Genomic DNA, 17,807 nt, shown 5'->3' with positions numbered 1-17,807 from the left:
TTTTGTTTCTGTAAAACAAAATGTCCTTTCTTCCAGCAGCCTGAGGAGAAGTAGTGGGAATTGTAGTTTTGTAGTCAAGGTCCACTTACTATCTTTGTTCTTTTAGGAGCTTTCCAATGCATCTTGTGGTCTTCAGTGACAGAGTTGTTGGCTGTTGTCACCACATGATCTAATATGGAAATTATATTTCTATTAAAAAGGCAAAACCCAATGTGCACTTCCTGTAGCTTTCAATGACACCTCATGGTGTTCCTCAGCACTATCCAGACAATGGTCCACTGAGAATGAGATGTGGTTGAAAGCCCCAGAGAAAGTTATTAAGTGGATCTTGAGTTCTGACATTTGTGACAGACATTTGGTTCCATACTTAGTTATGTGATGACAACTAAGCAAGTGGTTGCTTGAAGACTTGGTTGAAAGCTATGCAAAATGATACTTAATTGATGTGGATTCAGTCATTTTTTCCTCTTAAAACTACTGTTTTCAGTGGCATTAAGCATTTAATAGTTTGTCTATTTAAATTCAGCATTTTTCGGCTTTTATTTTTCCAACATGTCACATTTCATTAAAACACAAATGACATGCTCACCTAGCATTATTCTGCCTCATTTTACTCCTAAAGTTTTCTAAACGCGAAGTTACGAAGTCAGGTTTATTTCTAATGTATAGAGAGCGAGGTGACGGGCTGTGAAGGCTTTTAGTACTCGAGGATGCAGAGCGACACCAAGTTAGCCCGGTTTAGACCGGAAGGGAAGTCATTTTTAAAGTATAGTAAAAAACAACGTTTGCGTTGCTGGCCGCACATATGACAAGTCTGTATTGGACACATTATTTAAAGAAGACAATCATTTTTAGCCTAAAATTCCACAGTTTTGATTAAAATACACTGTACTTCTCTGCCTTACGTCCAGTATTGAAAAATCGTCACAAATAGGCGTGTGACGCAGTTTCAAATAGACATGGGCCTCATTAGTTGAACAAATGTGAGTTTTACTTTGAAAGTGTAGACCGGAAAGGCTTGTCTTGGTTGGTCTGTCTTGGTTGGTCTGTCTTGACAGTGAGTACGTGACACATAAAGCAGGCTGGACCGCCGCATCTCACCGGCTGTCTGCACTCAGAGGAGAGAGTGAAGAGGGGCGGACCGGCTGAAATCCAACTTACCGTTCAGTAGAAAGTGAACAGAAGCGGTCTGTAATCATGGCCAAGCCTCTGACTGACCAGGACAAGAGGAAGCAGATCTCCGTCCGGGGGTTGGCCGGGGTGGAAAACGTTTCGGACCTGAAAACTAATTTCAACCGGCACCTCCACTTCACCCTGGTGAAGGACCGAAATGTGGCGACCAAACGGGACTACTACTTTGCCCTGGCCAACACGGTCCGGGACCACCTGGTGGGCCGCTGGATCCGGACGCAGCAGCATTACTATGAGAAAGACCCCAAAGTAAGCAGCGGCTGATGCCGCAGTCCTGCACGTACACACAGCTGACCGGGGGTCGGTGGGAGGGGACGCGCTGTTCTCTGCTGCGGTAACACTGATGGCCCCGTGTGTGTGTGTGTGTGTGTGTGTGTGCGCGCGCGCGCGCGCGGCTGCTTTTCTTCTCATATCCTTTTATAGACATGTTTTTCTGTTGATGCAAATGATGCATTGTAGCAGAGTTTGAGTGTGTGCGCAGAGTGTGGAGTCTTGTCTTCTCTGTCACTCTGTTACATAATAATATGTGCTCGTGCATCTGCATCTGCCTCGCTAACCTTGATCTGACGTACAGTGCGCCACTGAGGACGACGCTCGGCCTCGGTGCTTCAGATATGTACAACCTGCTGCCGCCGTCCTGCACTGTGAGGAATTAACACACTCAACTGGTTGTTGAAATGTGTGTTACGTAACGCCTTCCGTCCATCCCCATCACCACACAGTGCGCATCACAAAATGGCCCCACTCTGTTAAAAGGACAGATGAAGCTGCATCACTTACTTTTTCCATTAATTAAACTACAAAGCAGCCAGCACTCAGCTTCTCTGTGTTACTGTAAGTGCACACAGAGTTTAAAGGGCCATCACCTGTGATGAGATCAGTAATGGAATGTGTACAATGTACAAAGTACATTTACTCAATGACTGTACTTAAGTACAATTTTGAGGTACTCGTATTTGAGTATTTTAATTTCTGCTTCTTTATACTTCCACACCACAACCTGTTGGAGGCAAATGTTGTACTTTTTACTTCTTCACGTTTATTTGATACCTTTAGTTACTTGTTGCTGAGCAGATCACATGCTGCACCAGGGCAAAAAAACAAAAAAAATAGGTAACAATAAATGTGCCCTTCAAGTACTGTGTGTATATCCAAATCCTGATATAGACCTTGGATAAGTATTTTTCTGTGTCAGTGAAAATACGCTTTTTCACACTCCGTTTCCTGTATTCCAACCGTACTGTGTGCTTACTAATCACATTACACAACAAACTGACATAGCTACTGTTAATCACATGGAACTGTCATTCACATGAAGTCTGTGTAACTTTTGGAAAGTCAGCACAAACCTCCTTCTCCTATTTATATAGACACTGGATGCCTTTGTCTCTGACTTTTTCCATGTCTGCTTTTTTTATATGACCCCCCCCCCGCCATCAATCAGAAGCAGGATTAGAGCTGTCACATTGGACAAGGTCAGAGAGGCTGCACATATGTCAATTAGGACACACAAAACCCTAAGTTTCACATGTCCTCATAAAGTCTGTAGCATTATCTCCTTTTAATGTGGTATGTACGTCGATTAGGAAGTCTGTGTTAACTGTCACACTCTCACAGAGCTGTGAGGAGGCATTATAACATGTTACTGTTGTCTGTGTGGCATGTAAGAGATACTGTTGGAGGGGTTGCCAGTAATAGCCCTGCTGTTGTTGCCCTGACAGCAGCTGTTGTTCTCTACCACAGATAAAATTGCATTAGGGACACCCAGTGGAGCACATGTGTTTTACCACTTTGTCCTCCTGAGAATTTGTAGGGGGGCTTCAGTGCACTGTAAATAAAGCAGATATTTGTCAGTGTTTGCAGATGTTTTGGATGGAGGTGTAAAGGTATAAGATACTGAAAGAATGTTTAAAGTTTAGGTTTTTCCCTGTTTTTCTGTAGCGTGTCTACTACCTGTCCCTGGAGTTCTACATGGGCCGGACTCTGCAGAACACCATGGTTAACCTGGCCTTGGAGAATGCCTGTGATGAAGCAACATACCAGGTGAGGCAAAGGATCACGGGGGAAAAAAGGCAGGGAAGCGGGGATGATGGACTTTGCTCAATCTGGTCCCTTCTCAGAAGCTGTTGATTATGAGTGTCGGTCTGTATGAGAGCACACACTCAGCTCCACACTGAGCGAGAGAGAGGGTATAAAATGATAGGAGGCTACGTAGCCTAAAGTAATTGGACACCCAAATAAGGAACATGGACACCCAAACATCACACCTCCACGGTTATGGTCTCAGTTTTCCAGCTGATGTTGGAACCTGGCCGCAGTCATTTGCTCCAGTTCAGCCATGTAGCTGCTGTATATATCTGGAGAACATCAGTGAACATGTTCTATGAAATAGATGGTGGACTGATGAAACCACATCTAGCCAGGGACATAATTCCTTTCATTTGACTTTACCGCTGTGATTTTTAAAGCACCATGAACAGGAAGTGTTAGGATAATGTAATCAAAGTTTTATGTTACTTGAAGTAACTACAGTGCATCCATTCAATAAATGTGGAGTAAAAGTACAATACTTGCCTCAAAAATGTAGGTGAGAGGAAGTATAAAGGAGCATAGAATGGATTCACTCTTAATGTACTTACTGTAAGTACTGTACTTGAGTAATGGACTTAGTTACTTTCCACCAGTGATGGAATGTATCTGAGTATCTCTACTCAAGTACTGTACCTAAGTACAATCTTGAGGTAGTCTCAATTGTCAGTTGTCTCCATTGTGCGACAGTTTGGGGTCAAATATTGTACTTTTTTGTCCAGTTGATAACTTAAGTTACTCGACAGTTTAGGATGCAGATTACAGATTACATGCTGCACCAGAGCCATTTTTTTGTTTTAAAAAGCATTTAAACTTGATAATATAATTTGATTTAGTTTATAGGCAATCAGAAAAAAAAAAAAAATTCTGATGATGATGATAATCGGAAAAATGTTGAATATTGGATCACTTAATTAGTCAACCCATAGTATACACTATATACAGACATGTACTTATGTATTGTTTACTTTTACTTGTACTTTTGATACCTAAGTACATTTAAAATGAGATACTTTTAGATTTTTACTTAAGTACTATTTGTATGGGTGACTTTCACTTTTACCAAGTAATATTTACCATGATATCTTTACTTTTAGGTACCTTTACTTTTGGGTACTTTATACAACACTGCTGTCTAACTCTGATGCCTGCCTTTTAAACTCCATGACTCAGTTCATAATGTCTGTTCTCTGTTATAAGCCCAAGCTGAGATAACCCTGATGACATCATGAGGGTTTTTTAACAAAGCTCCTGCAGAGGCACAGGAGTCTTTATACTGCTGTTTTCACAGGATGAGTAGACAATGAACTGCCAACTATTGATAAAATTGTCCCCTTAATGACAATGAGCACCAGCAATGGCTCCTGGGTGCTGGATCAAAAACTCTCAGGCTTTTGCCCAGCAGACCTCACTGTCGACCTGCTGCACAGAAACATTATGTCTATGTGTTCCTCAGCTGGGTCTGGACATGGAGGAGCTGCAGGACATCGAGGAAGATGCTGGTCTAGGCAACGGAGGACTGGGTCGTCTGGCTGGTGAGCTCCGGCTTCCTCCTGACTGACACTGATGTTTAGTGCTGAAGACAGCCTTGTCTCACGCAGCCACCACCCCCCCACCCCCCCACCCCTGTTGTTTCCTCAGCTTGTTTCCTGGATTCCATGGCCTCTCTGGGTCTGGCTGCTTATGGATACGGCATCCGTTACGAGTTCGGCATCTTCAACCAGAAAATTGTCAGCGGCTGGCAGGTATGTTCACCTGATGAGATTTTCACTTATCTGAGCAGGACTTTTCATCAGGATGAGTTTGACATTTTTCAACAGAGGAAGAAGTCGTCTGTACTGCCCTGAAATCTGAGCTGGCTGTGTCAGTCAGTAAATCAAACATGAGTCATGTAGTCCAGAGCGAGTAAACTTTCCTCCACTCTTTAACTAAATATTTAGTGGAACAAATGGTCGGATTAATTAAACAGACTGGTGATGGTTGTTTCCAGAACTTCATACCAAAAGTTGAGGTCAAACAGTTGACTGTGAAAGAGCCAGAAACCCTGCACACTGTCCGTCACTTGTTACAGAATTAGCCTGGTTCCAGGATTCTGAATTGCCAACCAAGGTTTACTATTCATATTAGATAACTAGATAAAACTTTATAATAACCATCATTAATAAATGGTTAATTGATAATAGATTAAACTTTAGTTAATGGTTAATTCAGTGTTAACAATGAAATGCTTAATAAACCATTTATGAAGTAATTGTAAAGGTTTATCAGATGCAACTTTACAATAAACAGTTAATAAATGGTTAGTAAATCCTTTCATTGTTTGCTAACACTAAACACTGATGCTTTGAGATGGCGGCTGACCTGATCTACAATCCCAAAGTGTCAGTATTTGACAAGTTGGGAATGAAACCTAAAAATCAACTTACAAATAGGACCTTTGCCTGAAGCAGTGTTCTTCAACCCTGGTCCTCGGGGACTCCTGTCCTGCTAGATGGTTCCCTGCTCAAAACACACCTGATTCAAATGAAAGGGTTGTGATCAGGCCGACTTCAGCAGTGCTTGATGACGAGGTGGTCATTTGAATCAGGTGTGTGAGCAGGAATCCCAGAGGACCAGGTTATAAGAACCCTGACCTAAAGATTAATGAACCATAGATTTACCGTTTATTAAAGATGGTTATTATAAAGCGTTACTAATAAATGAGTATCTACTATAAACCTGGCTATTAAAAGTCAAAATGGTCATGATTTTAATGTTAAACAACAAATAATTGATCATACAACATACTTATCTTGAAGCATCAACATTGTTCTGTCCTCACTGAAATATTTCAGACTGCCTTAGCTGCCTTTCATGAAGAGACCCCATGTGATTTGCCTATGCAAAACTCTAGAAAACAAGAGAAGCAGGAAGTGGTTTGAATAAGCAGTAACTAAACACAAGACTGTCTTCATAAAGCTCTAGGAGAGCATCCTGCTTTGTGAAAATGAACAATTTACCTTTCAAGGTGAAGTAAACAATATGATGTACTGTGAATTAAAGTTACACTGTGAGGCTGGAGTTTTAGTATTGTATCACTACAATATACACTTTCTTATTTCTGGATTCTGGATGACTTTGTTGATTGTATCAACACAGCTCCAGATATTGTTGGTCATTGATTTTAAGAGTGTGGTGCACAGAAGACAGTGCCTGTGTGCTGTGTGATCTATAGCACAACAGATAAATACCACAAAGCACAAAATGTTTACAATGGCTAAGAAAGCATTAGAATGACATTGAAAAAAACAATAAGCAGCAAAAAAAACAGAATAAAATCAGTTAAGCTAAAGTAAAATTTGTGAAATGAAATAAAAATGGATCAGATATACAATAACAGTGCAGTAGATTGTTGTAAGTTGCCCACAAAGCACAGGAGAACAGCACAACAGTCTGGGGTTGGGGTGTATTGGAGATCATCCTGGCGACATGTCTCCACAGGTGGAGGAAGCTGACGACTGGCTGCGTTACGGTAACCCCTGGGAGAAGGCTCGCCCTGAGTACATGCGCCCAGTCCACTTCTATGGAAGAGTGGACTACACACCCGAGGGTGTAAAGTGGGTCGACACACAGGTCAGTAGGAACAGACACAAATCTGACACCAGAGCTGACCTTAGATTAGAAAATATATATAAAGGGTTCATCTTTCATATAACGGATATTAGACTGTCTAATTGTATATTCACCACAGAACTGATGTATTTAATCTACATTTTGATCCAGGTGGTTCTGGCTCTGCCCTATGACACCCCGGTCCCCGGCTACAGAAACAACATTGTCAACACCATGAGACTGTGGTCTGCTAAGGCCCCCTGTGACTTTAACCTTAAAGACTGTGAGTGCTGTCTTCTGTACTGTTAAATGATGGTCATGCTGCTGAACACAGTCTGATTCGATGAGTAAACATGATGAGGAATCTGAACATGAGTGACTGCTGCTGTCCCACAGTTAATGTTGGTGGCTACATTCAGGCTGTGCTGGACAGAAACCTGGCTGAGAACATCTCCAGGGTCCTCTACCCCAACGACAATGTGAGTGGAATTATTGTTGTGTTTAAACACATACCGACCACCAACGTCTGTCTTCATTTATTACAATATTAGGTCTTATTTATTATGATATTATGTATTAATTTATTGTAGATCTGAGAACAGTCATCCAGGTTGTCCAGATGATCTAAGCCACAGTATTCAGAGGTCAAACTGAAAGTGAGCGTAGCTGAAATGTTACTAATAATCCCTCACTGTATTGTACAGGAACACTGTGTTGCTTCAGAGGCACAATATCATTAGCTAGAGTTAACCTCAATGAGCACAACCAGTTTCATTGGTACAAATAATATGTCAAGGAAGTAACTCTGGTGAAAAGTCATAAATCAGTAAAATATTTTTGATGCATGATTTTGGCCTTTATAGTCATGACTATGCACTGCATTTATTCTGTAACGACATCCATGTTAAGTTAAAAGCACAGTGTGTAATTTCTGTGAAAAGGGGTGTCTCGATAAAAAAACAAAACAAAGCAAAACGCAAGACATAAGTAGAGTGGGATCATGGGAGTTGTTGTTTCATTGTTAAACAACCAACAATGCTGATGATGAGTCTGTCTGACGTGACTCAGGCACAAGAGTTTACAGACAAGGTAATGTTTTAAAGTTTTCTTCACGTTATGTTTCGTCTTGTTCTCTGACTTCCTTCCTCATTCTCTGACTCTACTGGAAGTTATAACGACAGGTGACCAAAAATTGCAGTAGGTGGAACAAGCTAACAGATGTTAGCATATAGACATATCTACAGCAGCTTCAAACTGCTAAGTTTGCAAAGACCATGAGAGATATAAACTCATAGATCAGACGTCACTATGCCCTCATCCATACCTTATTGGGCCTAACCTTTATACAGGGTACGTACGACATCTTATCCTGTGGGGCCAGAGTGTTCTGGGCCTTAGATTTTTCTCCCGCAGTAATTAGTTATTTATTCGATACAGCACAGGTGTAACAAAATATATACTATAAAAGTGTTATTATTACTCATGAATGTATTATTTAGACTTAGGCGTTACAAAGCCTTGCTTCCAATTTCGCCAGTGCCCAGTGTATTGCAGCAAAACATTTCCCTGTGGCCCAAAATGCATTTCACGCATAGAGCACCATTATAAAAGAGACGTCTGCACAACTGTTGACAGGACACCAGCAACTGCAAACGGGGGCAGTTGTTATACTTTTTACTGAGAAATTTTGATTCATGGTGGTTTCATAATTGTAAAACATTCCTTGAGTTGAGAAAAGCAATTTAAATGACTCAATAGTCAGTGTGCAGCAATACCCAGGAATAAACCCAGGAGCTAGAAATTTTTCCGGAGTATGCACTAGCAGAACAATTCTCTCTTGAATTGAATAGGCGCCATCTTTGGGTCCCGTATCCAGTTCTATTATAAATCTTTGGTATTACCATGTGTTCTCATCAGACCTCATTCTTTAAAAAGAGATTGGAGATGTGGCCATTGTTTTAAAGTCCCACTAATCAATCATTTTCTTATTAACTATGCATCAAATGACTAAATAATGTGAAATGGGCTGCTCCAAGGTGACAAACCCACAGAGAATTATCACCAACTCTGCAGTTCCTCTCAGCTTTACTGAGCTGTTAGGCCTCTTCAGACTCTTTGTTTTGGTTTATCAATTATGCTCTCATCAATATATTCAGCTATAAACAACAGCTGACAGCTGTTTTTAGGGACAACCCTGAGTTAGCGACTGAAACCTTAAACAAAGCAGCACTGGGCAGTTAAAGAGTCGGATATTCATCTCTGGAGTTGGTGGAGACCAAAAGTTGGACTGAAATTCATCAGGTGGACACGAACACAACTCCTAATGAATGTTAATGTTGTTCTGCGTCTGCTTAAATAGGCGACTGTTTGCTAACACATTAGCCTGAGCAATCTTAGCTGTAGTAGCACAGGTTTTGTAAAAAGGAGATGCTGGATATAACAGCTGTCCATGTTGTCTTTGTTCTTCAGTTCTTTGAAGGGAAGGAGCTGCGTCTGAAGCAGGAGTACTTTGTTGTAGCAGCAACTCTTCAAGACATCATCCGTCGATTCAAAGCCTCCAAGTTTGGCTCCACAGAGTTTGTGCGACTAGACCTTTCTACACTGCCAGATAAGGTGAGTGATCCATCAGACCATCATATCATCAGATTATGGTGTGGTATGATATGTTACAAATGATCTCAACCCTAAGCAAACATCTGATTATAGCCCATAGACTTTGATGATGATTGGATTAACCTTTTCGATGACAGCAGGTTTTATGTCTGCAGTATTTAGTTATGTGTGAATAGTAAGGTCTGATATCTGGAGTTTCTGAGTTCATTATCAACCACACATTGTATTCATTTTATTTTCTTTTAAGCAGACTTAAATTTTGTCTTTACCTTTGTCTGTCTGTGGTGTGCAGGTGGCCATCCAGCTGAATGATACCCACCCTGCTCTGGCCATCCCTGAGCTGATGAGGATCCTGGTGGACATTGAGGAACTCACCTGGGAGAAGGTATGTGGCATTCCAGCAGTGCAGTAACCAGGGGCGGGCTGGCCATCAAGGTTCTGGAAGACTCCCAAATGGCCGACCCATTTCAGGCCGAACCGGCCAGTGGTCATATAGGGTTTCTAGTTTTCGATATCTGATGTCAGTAGTTGCTGTATGGATGGTCCTCGGGTGGCTGCCACCCGAGCCAGTCTGGCCCAGCGCAGACAGCAGCACAGAGCAGAACGCTGCCTCTGAAAATACTTTCAATATTGAGAGGGGATACAAGCGAAGTGAAACGAAAGTGTTGCAGGTGTCTGAAGTTGTGCTGGTAAATTTCATGAAATACTTTTTTCCATGGGAATAACCAAAAATATAGCATCACAACCTAATATTAGGGCCTCTCCATCTCAAACTCCCGGACTGAATTTCTGTCCCAGTACATCCCTGGCAGTAACACACAGGCCTGAGTATGCCTTCAACAAAGAGCTTGTTAGATCAACAGCGTTCAACAATGTTTATAACATTCTGTAACAAACAGTCGACAGTCAGGTTGGGCAGGGTTTGAACTCCTGTTTTCATTCTGTACACAACGACTTTCTGTGGAGGAGTAACTGTCCTACAGTGTGAGCCAATGACTCCACACTCTTGTCTCAGACTCAACAAGCACAAACTGTAACTACTGCAGTTTATCTGAACTGCCTTGTGGTCACTTGTGTAGCTAGTGTGTCACTTTGCATCCTTCACCACAGAAGTCACAAGAACACATCAGCATGTGAGCGCAGCAGAATGACAAGAGTCAGTGCTGTTTTACACAGTAACAGGATGTTAGCAATGAACATGCTAATATAGGACAATCTTCTCCAAAAACTGTTGACAAATCAAATAGACAGGTCATACATTTTTCCATGAGACAAGAGAACTCCATTACACTCTTTTTACACATTACACAATTTCTACACAAATTACTTTGTCAGAATATACATATTTATAATCACATTTTCTGTTTTGCCGTTAGGCTGAGATACATGTGAGGATGTGTGAAAATGCTCTGTCTCTGGTCCTGTCCTCTCTGTGTCTAGGCCTGGGACATCGTGGTCCGTACCTGTGCCTACACCAATCACACCGTCCTGCCTGAAGCCCTGGAGCGCTGGCCTGTCGACCTCTTCAAAAACCTGCTGCCTCGTCACCTGGACATCATCTACGAGATCAACAAGAGGCACCTGGAGGTACAAGGGCAGCTAGATTAAAGTACATTTTAGGCTTGAAGATGATATCCTATGTTCCTATGCTATAAAAAACTAACTGAGTGCTCTGAGGTTTTTAGAAATAATCTTGTTTGCCATCTTACCCACTTTTAAGATCTAACATTTTCATCTCCGTGCATCCTGTATGAGAGTTCTGCACTACTCTCAGACCTTACTCAAGCCTGTACTCATATCTTTAAAACCTGACCTGACTGAACACAGCACGTACTGTTGAGACCCAAAAGTGACCTGAGACCTGAAGATATATTCCATGCATTATTGACAGTATTGGCAGTCGAATGCTTTGGCTACACCTCTTGTTCTTTGTGCCTCTGTCCAATGGACATTATAGCATATCTACCTGTAGCACATGACACACATGGACACAGTCAGGACCTGCTTAAAGATAACCTGAACTTCACCCGAACACTAAACACAATTAAATAGTCTGAACACATAGCCAATACTTTGTCCAGGTCATGACCAACATTAAGCAAAAGCTTTGATATAATAATATATGTCATTTAAGCTTTAATAATTAGACACCATAGTGCAGTAGTGTCTGAGGGTGGTGGCTGTATGGTTGTGACATCACAACCTTACAAAAATCCTATGGCTCATTTAAAGGCACGGTTTCTGTATGCAGGCTGTGTGTATTTCTCTGTGGAGTATTTTGATACTTTCACATATTTCATACAGCACTTAGGCCTGCTGTATAATTTATAACTATAACTATAACTGGGATCTTTAAGTAGAGTAATGTAGAGTAGAGTGCTGTCTGTCGGAGCTTTAATGTTCAATGTCAGAAAATGACAGATTTCTTGAAGGATAGAAAATAACATTTATTTATTTGTGTAATGTTTATTTGCACAGGGACAAGTATGTAGCAGAACCTGCCACAAACGACAGTGTTTATAGCCAAAGCTAACTTGCAATGCCCGTCCCTAGATGGGCCTTTAAAATACATACATCACAACAAATACATATAGTACAGTACAGACAAGAACTCAGCAAAAAATACGTTCGAGATAATACAGACAGACTAACATAAAACTGAAGATTTCTGAAGAATACAGCAATGATGATCTATCTATCTATGATGTGATTTTATTGGCTTCCTGTCCAAAATATGAATGGCTCCATTGTATATCATCATCAGAGACTGAGTTGTTGTAGGAGTTGCTCGTGACCAAGAGGTTACACAATAACTTAAATGCATGAAGATCATAGAGTGCATGAAAGTGTTTGCTGCATGAAATTTGTAGACAGTCTCATGTCACGCACATCCAGACTAAGTCTAAATGTTTGTACATTTACTTTTGCAACCCTGCTCACCATTAATCTTTAGATATAACTCATTAGCATCTATTGAGGACCTGGAAGAAAAGCAAATTGACTCAGTTTTCCTAACATTGAGAATGAGATAAGAAGTCATGCTGCTATGCGCTGTAAATAATAAGACAGCTGTGACTTTGGTCATTTGTTATTAATTAATTAATGCGTTATTAATTTATGATTATTACAGTTTTCATATTTATGGGCACAGAATCAACTAAAGTCCAAGTCTCAAGTCCCACCTACAGCTCTGCTCTGTACATGTACTGAGATATCTCTGCCCTTCATCCCCCCAGCGCATCACCAAGCTGTACCCTGGAGATGTTGACCGCATGCGCCGAATGTCCCTGATCGAGGAAGGGGACGTCAAGAAAATCAACATGGCTCACCTGTGCATTGTGGGATCTCATGCTGTAAACGGAGTGGCCCGCATCCACTCTGAAATCATCAAAGACACTGTGTAGGAAAAACCAGTTCACCCTCATCTCTTGTCTTGCTTGTGTGTGCTATAACATTACCGTAAAGAAGCCTCTGGCCATTATTGTGTTCAACATTAGTGGTGCACCCCTGCATCAAGCCGCCAAGAACAAAAAATCCAACTCAGTGTTCATGTGTCTAATGGTTGAAACATTACTCAAATTTGGTGTTGTAAGGTCATGTGCTCCATTCTTCCTCAGGTTCAAGGATTTCTACGAGGTCGACCCTGAGAAGTTTCAGAACAAGACCAACGGCATCACACCCAGGCGCTGGCTGGTCATGTGCAACCCTGGCCTGGCTGAGGTCATCGCAGAGGTGCGTTTCTTCTTGTTCATACACACTGAGTATACAGTTGAGAAGTGAGCTGTCTGACAGATGAAGCATGTCCAAAGCTTGGATTTTACATAAAACATGATTGGGCTGAAAACCCAGCGCATTACCCACAATGCATCGTAGCCACTAAGTGACATCACTGTTTATCAGATTCCATGCAGCTTCCTCTGGAGCCACAAAAGGCTTTATACTACTTAAGGGCGTCACCCTTTTATATATATTATTGAATTACCCAGGAGACTCATTTAAAAACCTTTATGAAAGAAGGATTTCACGTCCTCCCTCTCTGTGACACCACTGCAGAAATGTTCTGTTTCCTTAAACAAACTCATCATCTTCGACGTGTTGACATGATTTACACTGTCTGTGATACATGTTTGCCAAATAATATGGTTCTCATGTGGTTCTCATGTTTTTTAGAGGATTGGTGAGGACTACATCCGGGACCTGGACCAGCTGAAGCAGCTCCTGGACTTTGTGGATGATGACACCTTCATTCGCGATGTGGCCAAAGTCAAACAAGTGAGAGCTTATTAAAGAAAGATGGTTATTGTCCTGGGGTTTTCTGACTGTTTCTGATCTCATTCCTCTGAATGATCTCAACTGTTAGGAGAACAAAATGAAGTTTGCTGCCCATCTTGAAGAGCACTACAAGGTGAAGATCAACCCAGACTCCATGTTTGATGTCCAGGTGAAGAGGATCCACGAGTACAAAAGACAGCTGCTCAACTGCCTGCACATCATCACACAGTACAACCGTGGGTGTTTGTTCTTCTGCTGGCAGCTTTTTTTTTTTTTTTTTTTTTACAAAATATTGAGTCAGAGTTAAGTCAAACCTTTTTTGTTTTGTGTTTAATCAGGAATCAAGAAGGAACCCAACAAGTCATGGACCCCCAGGACCATCATGATTGGAGGGAAAGTAAGTGGCGTTGAAGGTTTTTTGTTTGTCACTGCATATGTTGGGTGGAAGCAAGAAACAACATTGTTAAAAAAAATGACATTATGTAACCATCTTTTTATCTGACTCTGGGTATCAGTTCAGTCGTTTACAGAGATGACTTGATGTCTATGTTTAGCATAGCCATCAAGTCATCTCTAGAAGAATTTCACACAAAACATACAACCCATACTTTAAACCAAGTTTACTTTAAACATTCCTGATCTAGACATCAAGTTCCCAAATGGAGTCAGCAAGGACGAACCTTGTGAGAAAAACAAAAACAGTCATTGATAATAACATCAATGATATCTCATTCATTTTGTAGAAATAATGAAATAATCCACTTAAGGGCTTATTGATAAAACTTATGACCAAAATAGCAAGTCTGTAACTTAAAGCTGCACTAATCAATAATATAATTAAGAGATCAAACGACTATGTGTAATGGGAAACGTGCAGCTCATAGTGATGAATCCACAGAGAGCTATCACCAACTCTGCAGCTCCCTTCTGTCAGGCCTGGACTAAAATGAGGACTCAGATGCAGAGGATATCACGTACAAGCACACTTTATTGATTTCAGATCCTTCTTTGAAGAGTGACAAACAATTGGGCTATGAAAAACTCACTAAATAACTAAGGCCTGGCAAGATAACTCACGGAAAAAAAACTTCCTAATAATGGAAATCTCCAATAAAAAGGGAGAGACAAAAAACACACTAGAATCAGGGAAGACCCTAAAACATAAATCGCTCCCAAAGGAGGAAAACAAAAACTAGACTAAAAATCAAAACGCTTCCGAAAGAGGAAAACAAAAGGCTAGATAACAAATCAAAGCGCTCCCGAAGGAGGAAAACCAAAACTACTGCTCAACAGGACAAAAGAAAAGGCTCACCTAAACAGGAGGCTCTACAACTATCTAAACACAAAATCACTCCAAAAGGGAGGACAGAAAACAGTAAAATAACACAAAATCGACGCTAAGCTAGAAAACTTTAACAAACGAAAAATCACTCTCAAAGGAGGAAACAGAAAACAAAAACTGACTGTGACTGTGGTAAAGGGCTTTAGTACACGGACCAGGACGAAACACTTTGGCACAAGACAAAGGGGAGACGCAGACTATAAGCACATGAGGGTAATGGGGAACAGGTGGAAACAATCAGGGATCAGGTGAGACAATCAGACCGGTGACACATGAGGAAGGGCAAGTGACCTGAAACGAGAGGAGAGTTAGGTTTCAAAATAAAACAGGAAGTTACGAGACAAAAACCCAAGACAAGATAAACCTCACCGCGTGTGACACCTTCAGCTTTTAACAGCCTTTCAGCTCATTGTTTTGGTTTAAATTCCTGGCAGCTTTATTGTTGTGGTTCAGTGTCACCGCTCTCATTCAGGAGCAGGCAGCTGTTTTCAGATAAACCTGCTGTACATTACATGGTGGGAAGTCCGGTAGTTGGCAGTCCTGTTGTGTTTACAGTTTATTACACCGAACCCAAGTGGCCCAAAAAAAGTCATTATTGCTGCTTTAAAGAGTAACTGCACCCAGTCTCATAATCCTGCTTGCTCTACCAACTCGTCAGGTCAGAGGTTTAAGAGACTTTATCTTAGAGCCACAGAGGGATATTTCTATGACATGCTGTAAATGATGAAGGCTATTAGATGTCCCTGTTTTAGTGATATATTTTAAGATAAAGACCAAAGACAGTTTTGATTTTGTAATCTGCGTATGATCGTACAGTTTGAACAGGCACAGCGAGTTGTTGTGCCTCTTCCCATATTACTAATGTACCAATTTTGCATCAGTGATAACTATTGATCATTATTTATTTTATTATTTTTTCACAGTTTAGTCTTGTTTGGACTGAGGTTTGTGATCGTGTGTTGATGAGTGCAGATTGAAGTTTGGACTCTTCCTCAGAGGAAAAGTTTAACCTCCAACCTGCCACCAATCCTGTTTTGTACTGATGGGATTATCCAATTTAAAATGCTAAGTCTTCAGCAAAACAACAACAAAAAGTAATCCCCCCACAGATAATTGTTCGTTTCTCCTGCCACATCCTGAACACAATAAATAAACACAGGGTCTACTTGGGCAGAAAACTTGAGTGTTTCTCAACATGGTGGTCTTCTGTGTTTGCAGGCGGCTCCAGGTTACCACACTGCCAAGATGATCATCAAGCTGATCACATCTATTGGAGACATTGTCAATAATGACCCTGTGGTGGGAGATCGCCTCAAAGTCATTTTCCTGGAGAACTATCGGGTCACTCTGGCTGAGAAAAGTAATGGATACTGTTCTGTTATCGTCTATATCGTAAAGTATTATTTCAGTACAGACCAAAATATGTCTATAGCACACGTGTTTTAGCATTTAGAAACTTTGGCTTTATACGTTAAAATAAAAACGTTGAGAGCTTAACTGGTGTATGTGATAGAACTTGGATAGAGATATAAACTGTAAGTCTGTATCGTTCCACCTGTCGCCTGTCTGCAGTCATCCCTGCATCTGACCTGTCGGAGCAGATCTCCACAGCCGGCACTGAGGCCTCTGGCACCGGCAACATGAAGTTCATGCTGAACGGAGCGCTCACCATCGGCACAATGGACGGAGCCAATGTGGAAATGGCAGAGGAAGCTGGAGAGGAGAACCTCTTCATCTTCGGCATGAGAGTGAACGATGTGGAGGCTATGGACAAGAAGGGGTGAGCCTCTAATGGTCTGAATAGAATGACATTAAACACTTAAATCCTGGGACCTTTTAATCAGTGTACCACTTAGAGTGCAGATTTGAGGAAGTTTAAGATAAAGAGGTGCATACTGTAGGCTGTGAAATGAGAGTTACAGATTATTAATCGCTGAGGTTGCTGAACTGTATCAAACTGAATCATCTGCATGTAGTGATGGACATGCTGATGTTATTAATACTATAAATAATACTGGACCTAATATTGAACCCTGAGGAATGCCCTTAGTCACTGGGAGAAACTCAGATGCATCACCCACTTTAATGCACTGCTGTATGTCTGTAAGATAGTTACTAAACCATCTCAAAGTGTTTGAGTTCATGCCAATATATCATTTAAGGTAAGGGCTACAGCAGATATTGTGCTATGTTCTGCTCTATATCCAGGGTGATATGAACTCAGAATGGAGCATTGGGTTAAATAATATCTGAATTTGTGTTTGACTAAAAATTCAAGGATCTTTAAGAGGCAGGAGAATTTTGAAATTGGCACTTACACACTTACCTCCCCCTTTGTGAAGAGGCGTGGCATGAGCTGCCTTCCAGATTTTTGGGATATACCAGTACAAATACATCAGTTGAAAATATGAGTTAAGCAGTCTGCAATTAAAGGAGTAGATTGTTAGAAAGAATGGATCTAAGTGACCTTCTTGGCATTGACTGCTTTAAGAGCTTCAATAACTGAGAAAGAAGAAAAAGGCTGGAGAGCAAACTCGGGGACAGAGGTATGGGCCCGGGCTCAAGCCTTTTTAACATGAAGCTTTGGGCGGTTAGTTTAATTATCTCCAAATGTAGTTTATTCAATAGTTTCTCTTTTTCTTTTTGGCTGCACCAATATTCTGCTAAGATGGGAGACTGACAGAGACAGAATGTAGCCTGGTAAGCTAAC

General features: G+C 41.1%; 1 protein-coding gene across 1 annotated transcript in view; it reads left to right on the top strand.

The window, feature by feature from the left end:
• The first annotated feature begins 1,112 nt into the window (after positions 1–1,112).
• Positions 1,113–17,807, top strand: part of LOC141003715 (glycogen phosphorylase, muscle form) — a 21,612-nt gene continuing 4,917 nt past the window's right edge. The window contains exons 1-17 of the mRNA XM_073475148.1: positions 1,113–1,440; positions 3,133–3,234; positions 4,736–4,814; positions 4,921–5,024; positions 6,760–6,891; positions 7,042–7,153; positions 7,267–7,349; positions 9,340–9,483; positions 9,776–9,868; positions 10,924–11,070; positions 12,720–12,883; positions 13,101–13,215; positions 13,654–13,755; positions 13,844–13,991; positions 14,094–14,152; positions 16,316–16,457; positions 16,670–16,877. Of these exons, the coding sequence (XP_073331249.1) occupies positions 1,198–1,440; positions 3,133–3,234; positions 4,736–4,814; positions 4,921–5,024; positions 6,760–6,891; positions 7,042–7,153; positions 7,267–7,349; positions 9,340–9,483; positions 9,776–9,868; positions 10,924–11,070; positions 12,720–12,883; positions 13,101–13,215; positions 13,654–13,755; positions 13,844–13,991; positions 14,094–14,152; positions 16,316–16,457; positions 16,670–16,877 (2,177 nt within the window). The 5' untranslated portion in view covers positions 1,113–1,197. The remainder of the gene's footprint in view (positions 1,441–3,132; positions 3,235–4,735; positions 4,815–4,920; positions 5,025–6,759; positions 6,892–7,041; positions 7,154–7,266; positions 7,350–9,339; positions 9,484–9,775; positions 9,869–10,923; positions 11,071–12,719; positions 12,884–13,100; positions 13,216–13,653; positions 13,756–13,843; positions 13,992–14,093; positions 14,153–16,315; positions 16,458–16,669; positions 16,878–17,807) is intronic.

This window comes from Pagrus major, chromosome 10 (genome assembly GCF_040436345.1).
Source record: "Pagrus major chromosome 10, Pma_NU_1.0".
Lineage (NCBI taxonomy): Eukaryota > Metazoa > Chordata > Actinopteri > Spariformes > Sparidae > Pagrus > Pagrus major.
The sequence above is the reverse complement of the archived record's forward strand: the minus strand, read 5'-3'. Positions and strand labels throughout refer to the sequence as shown.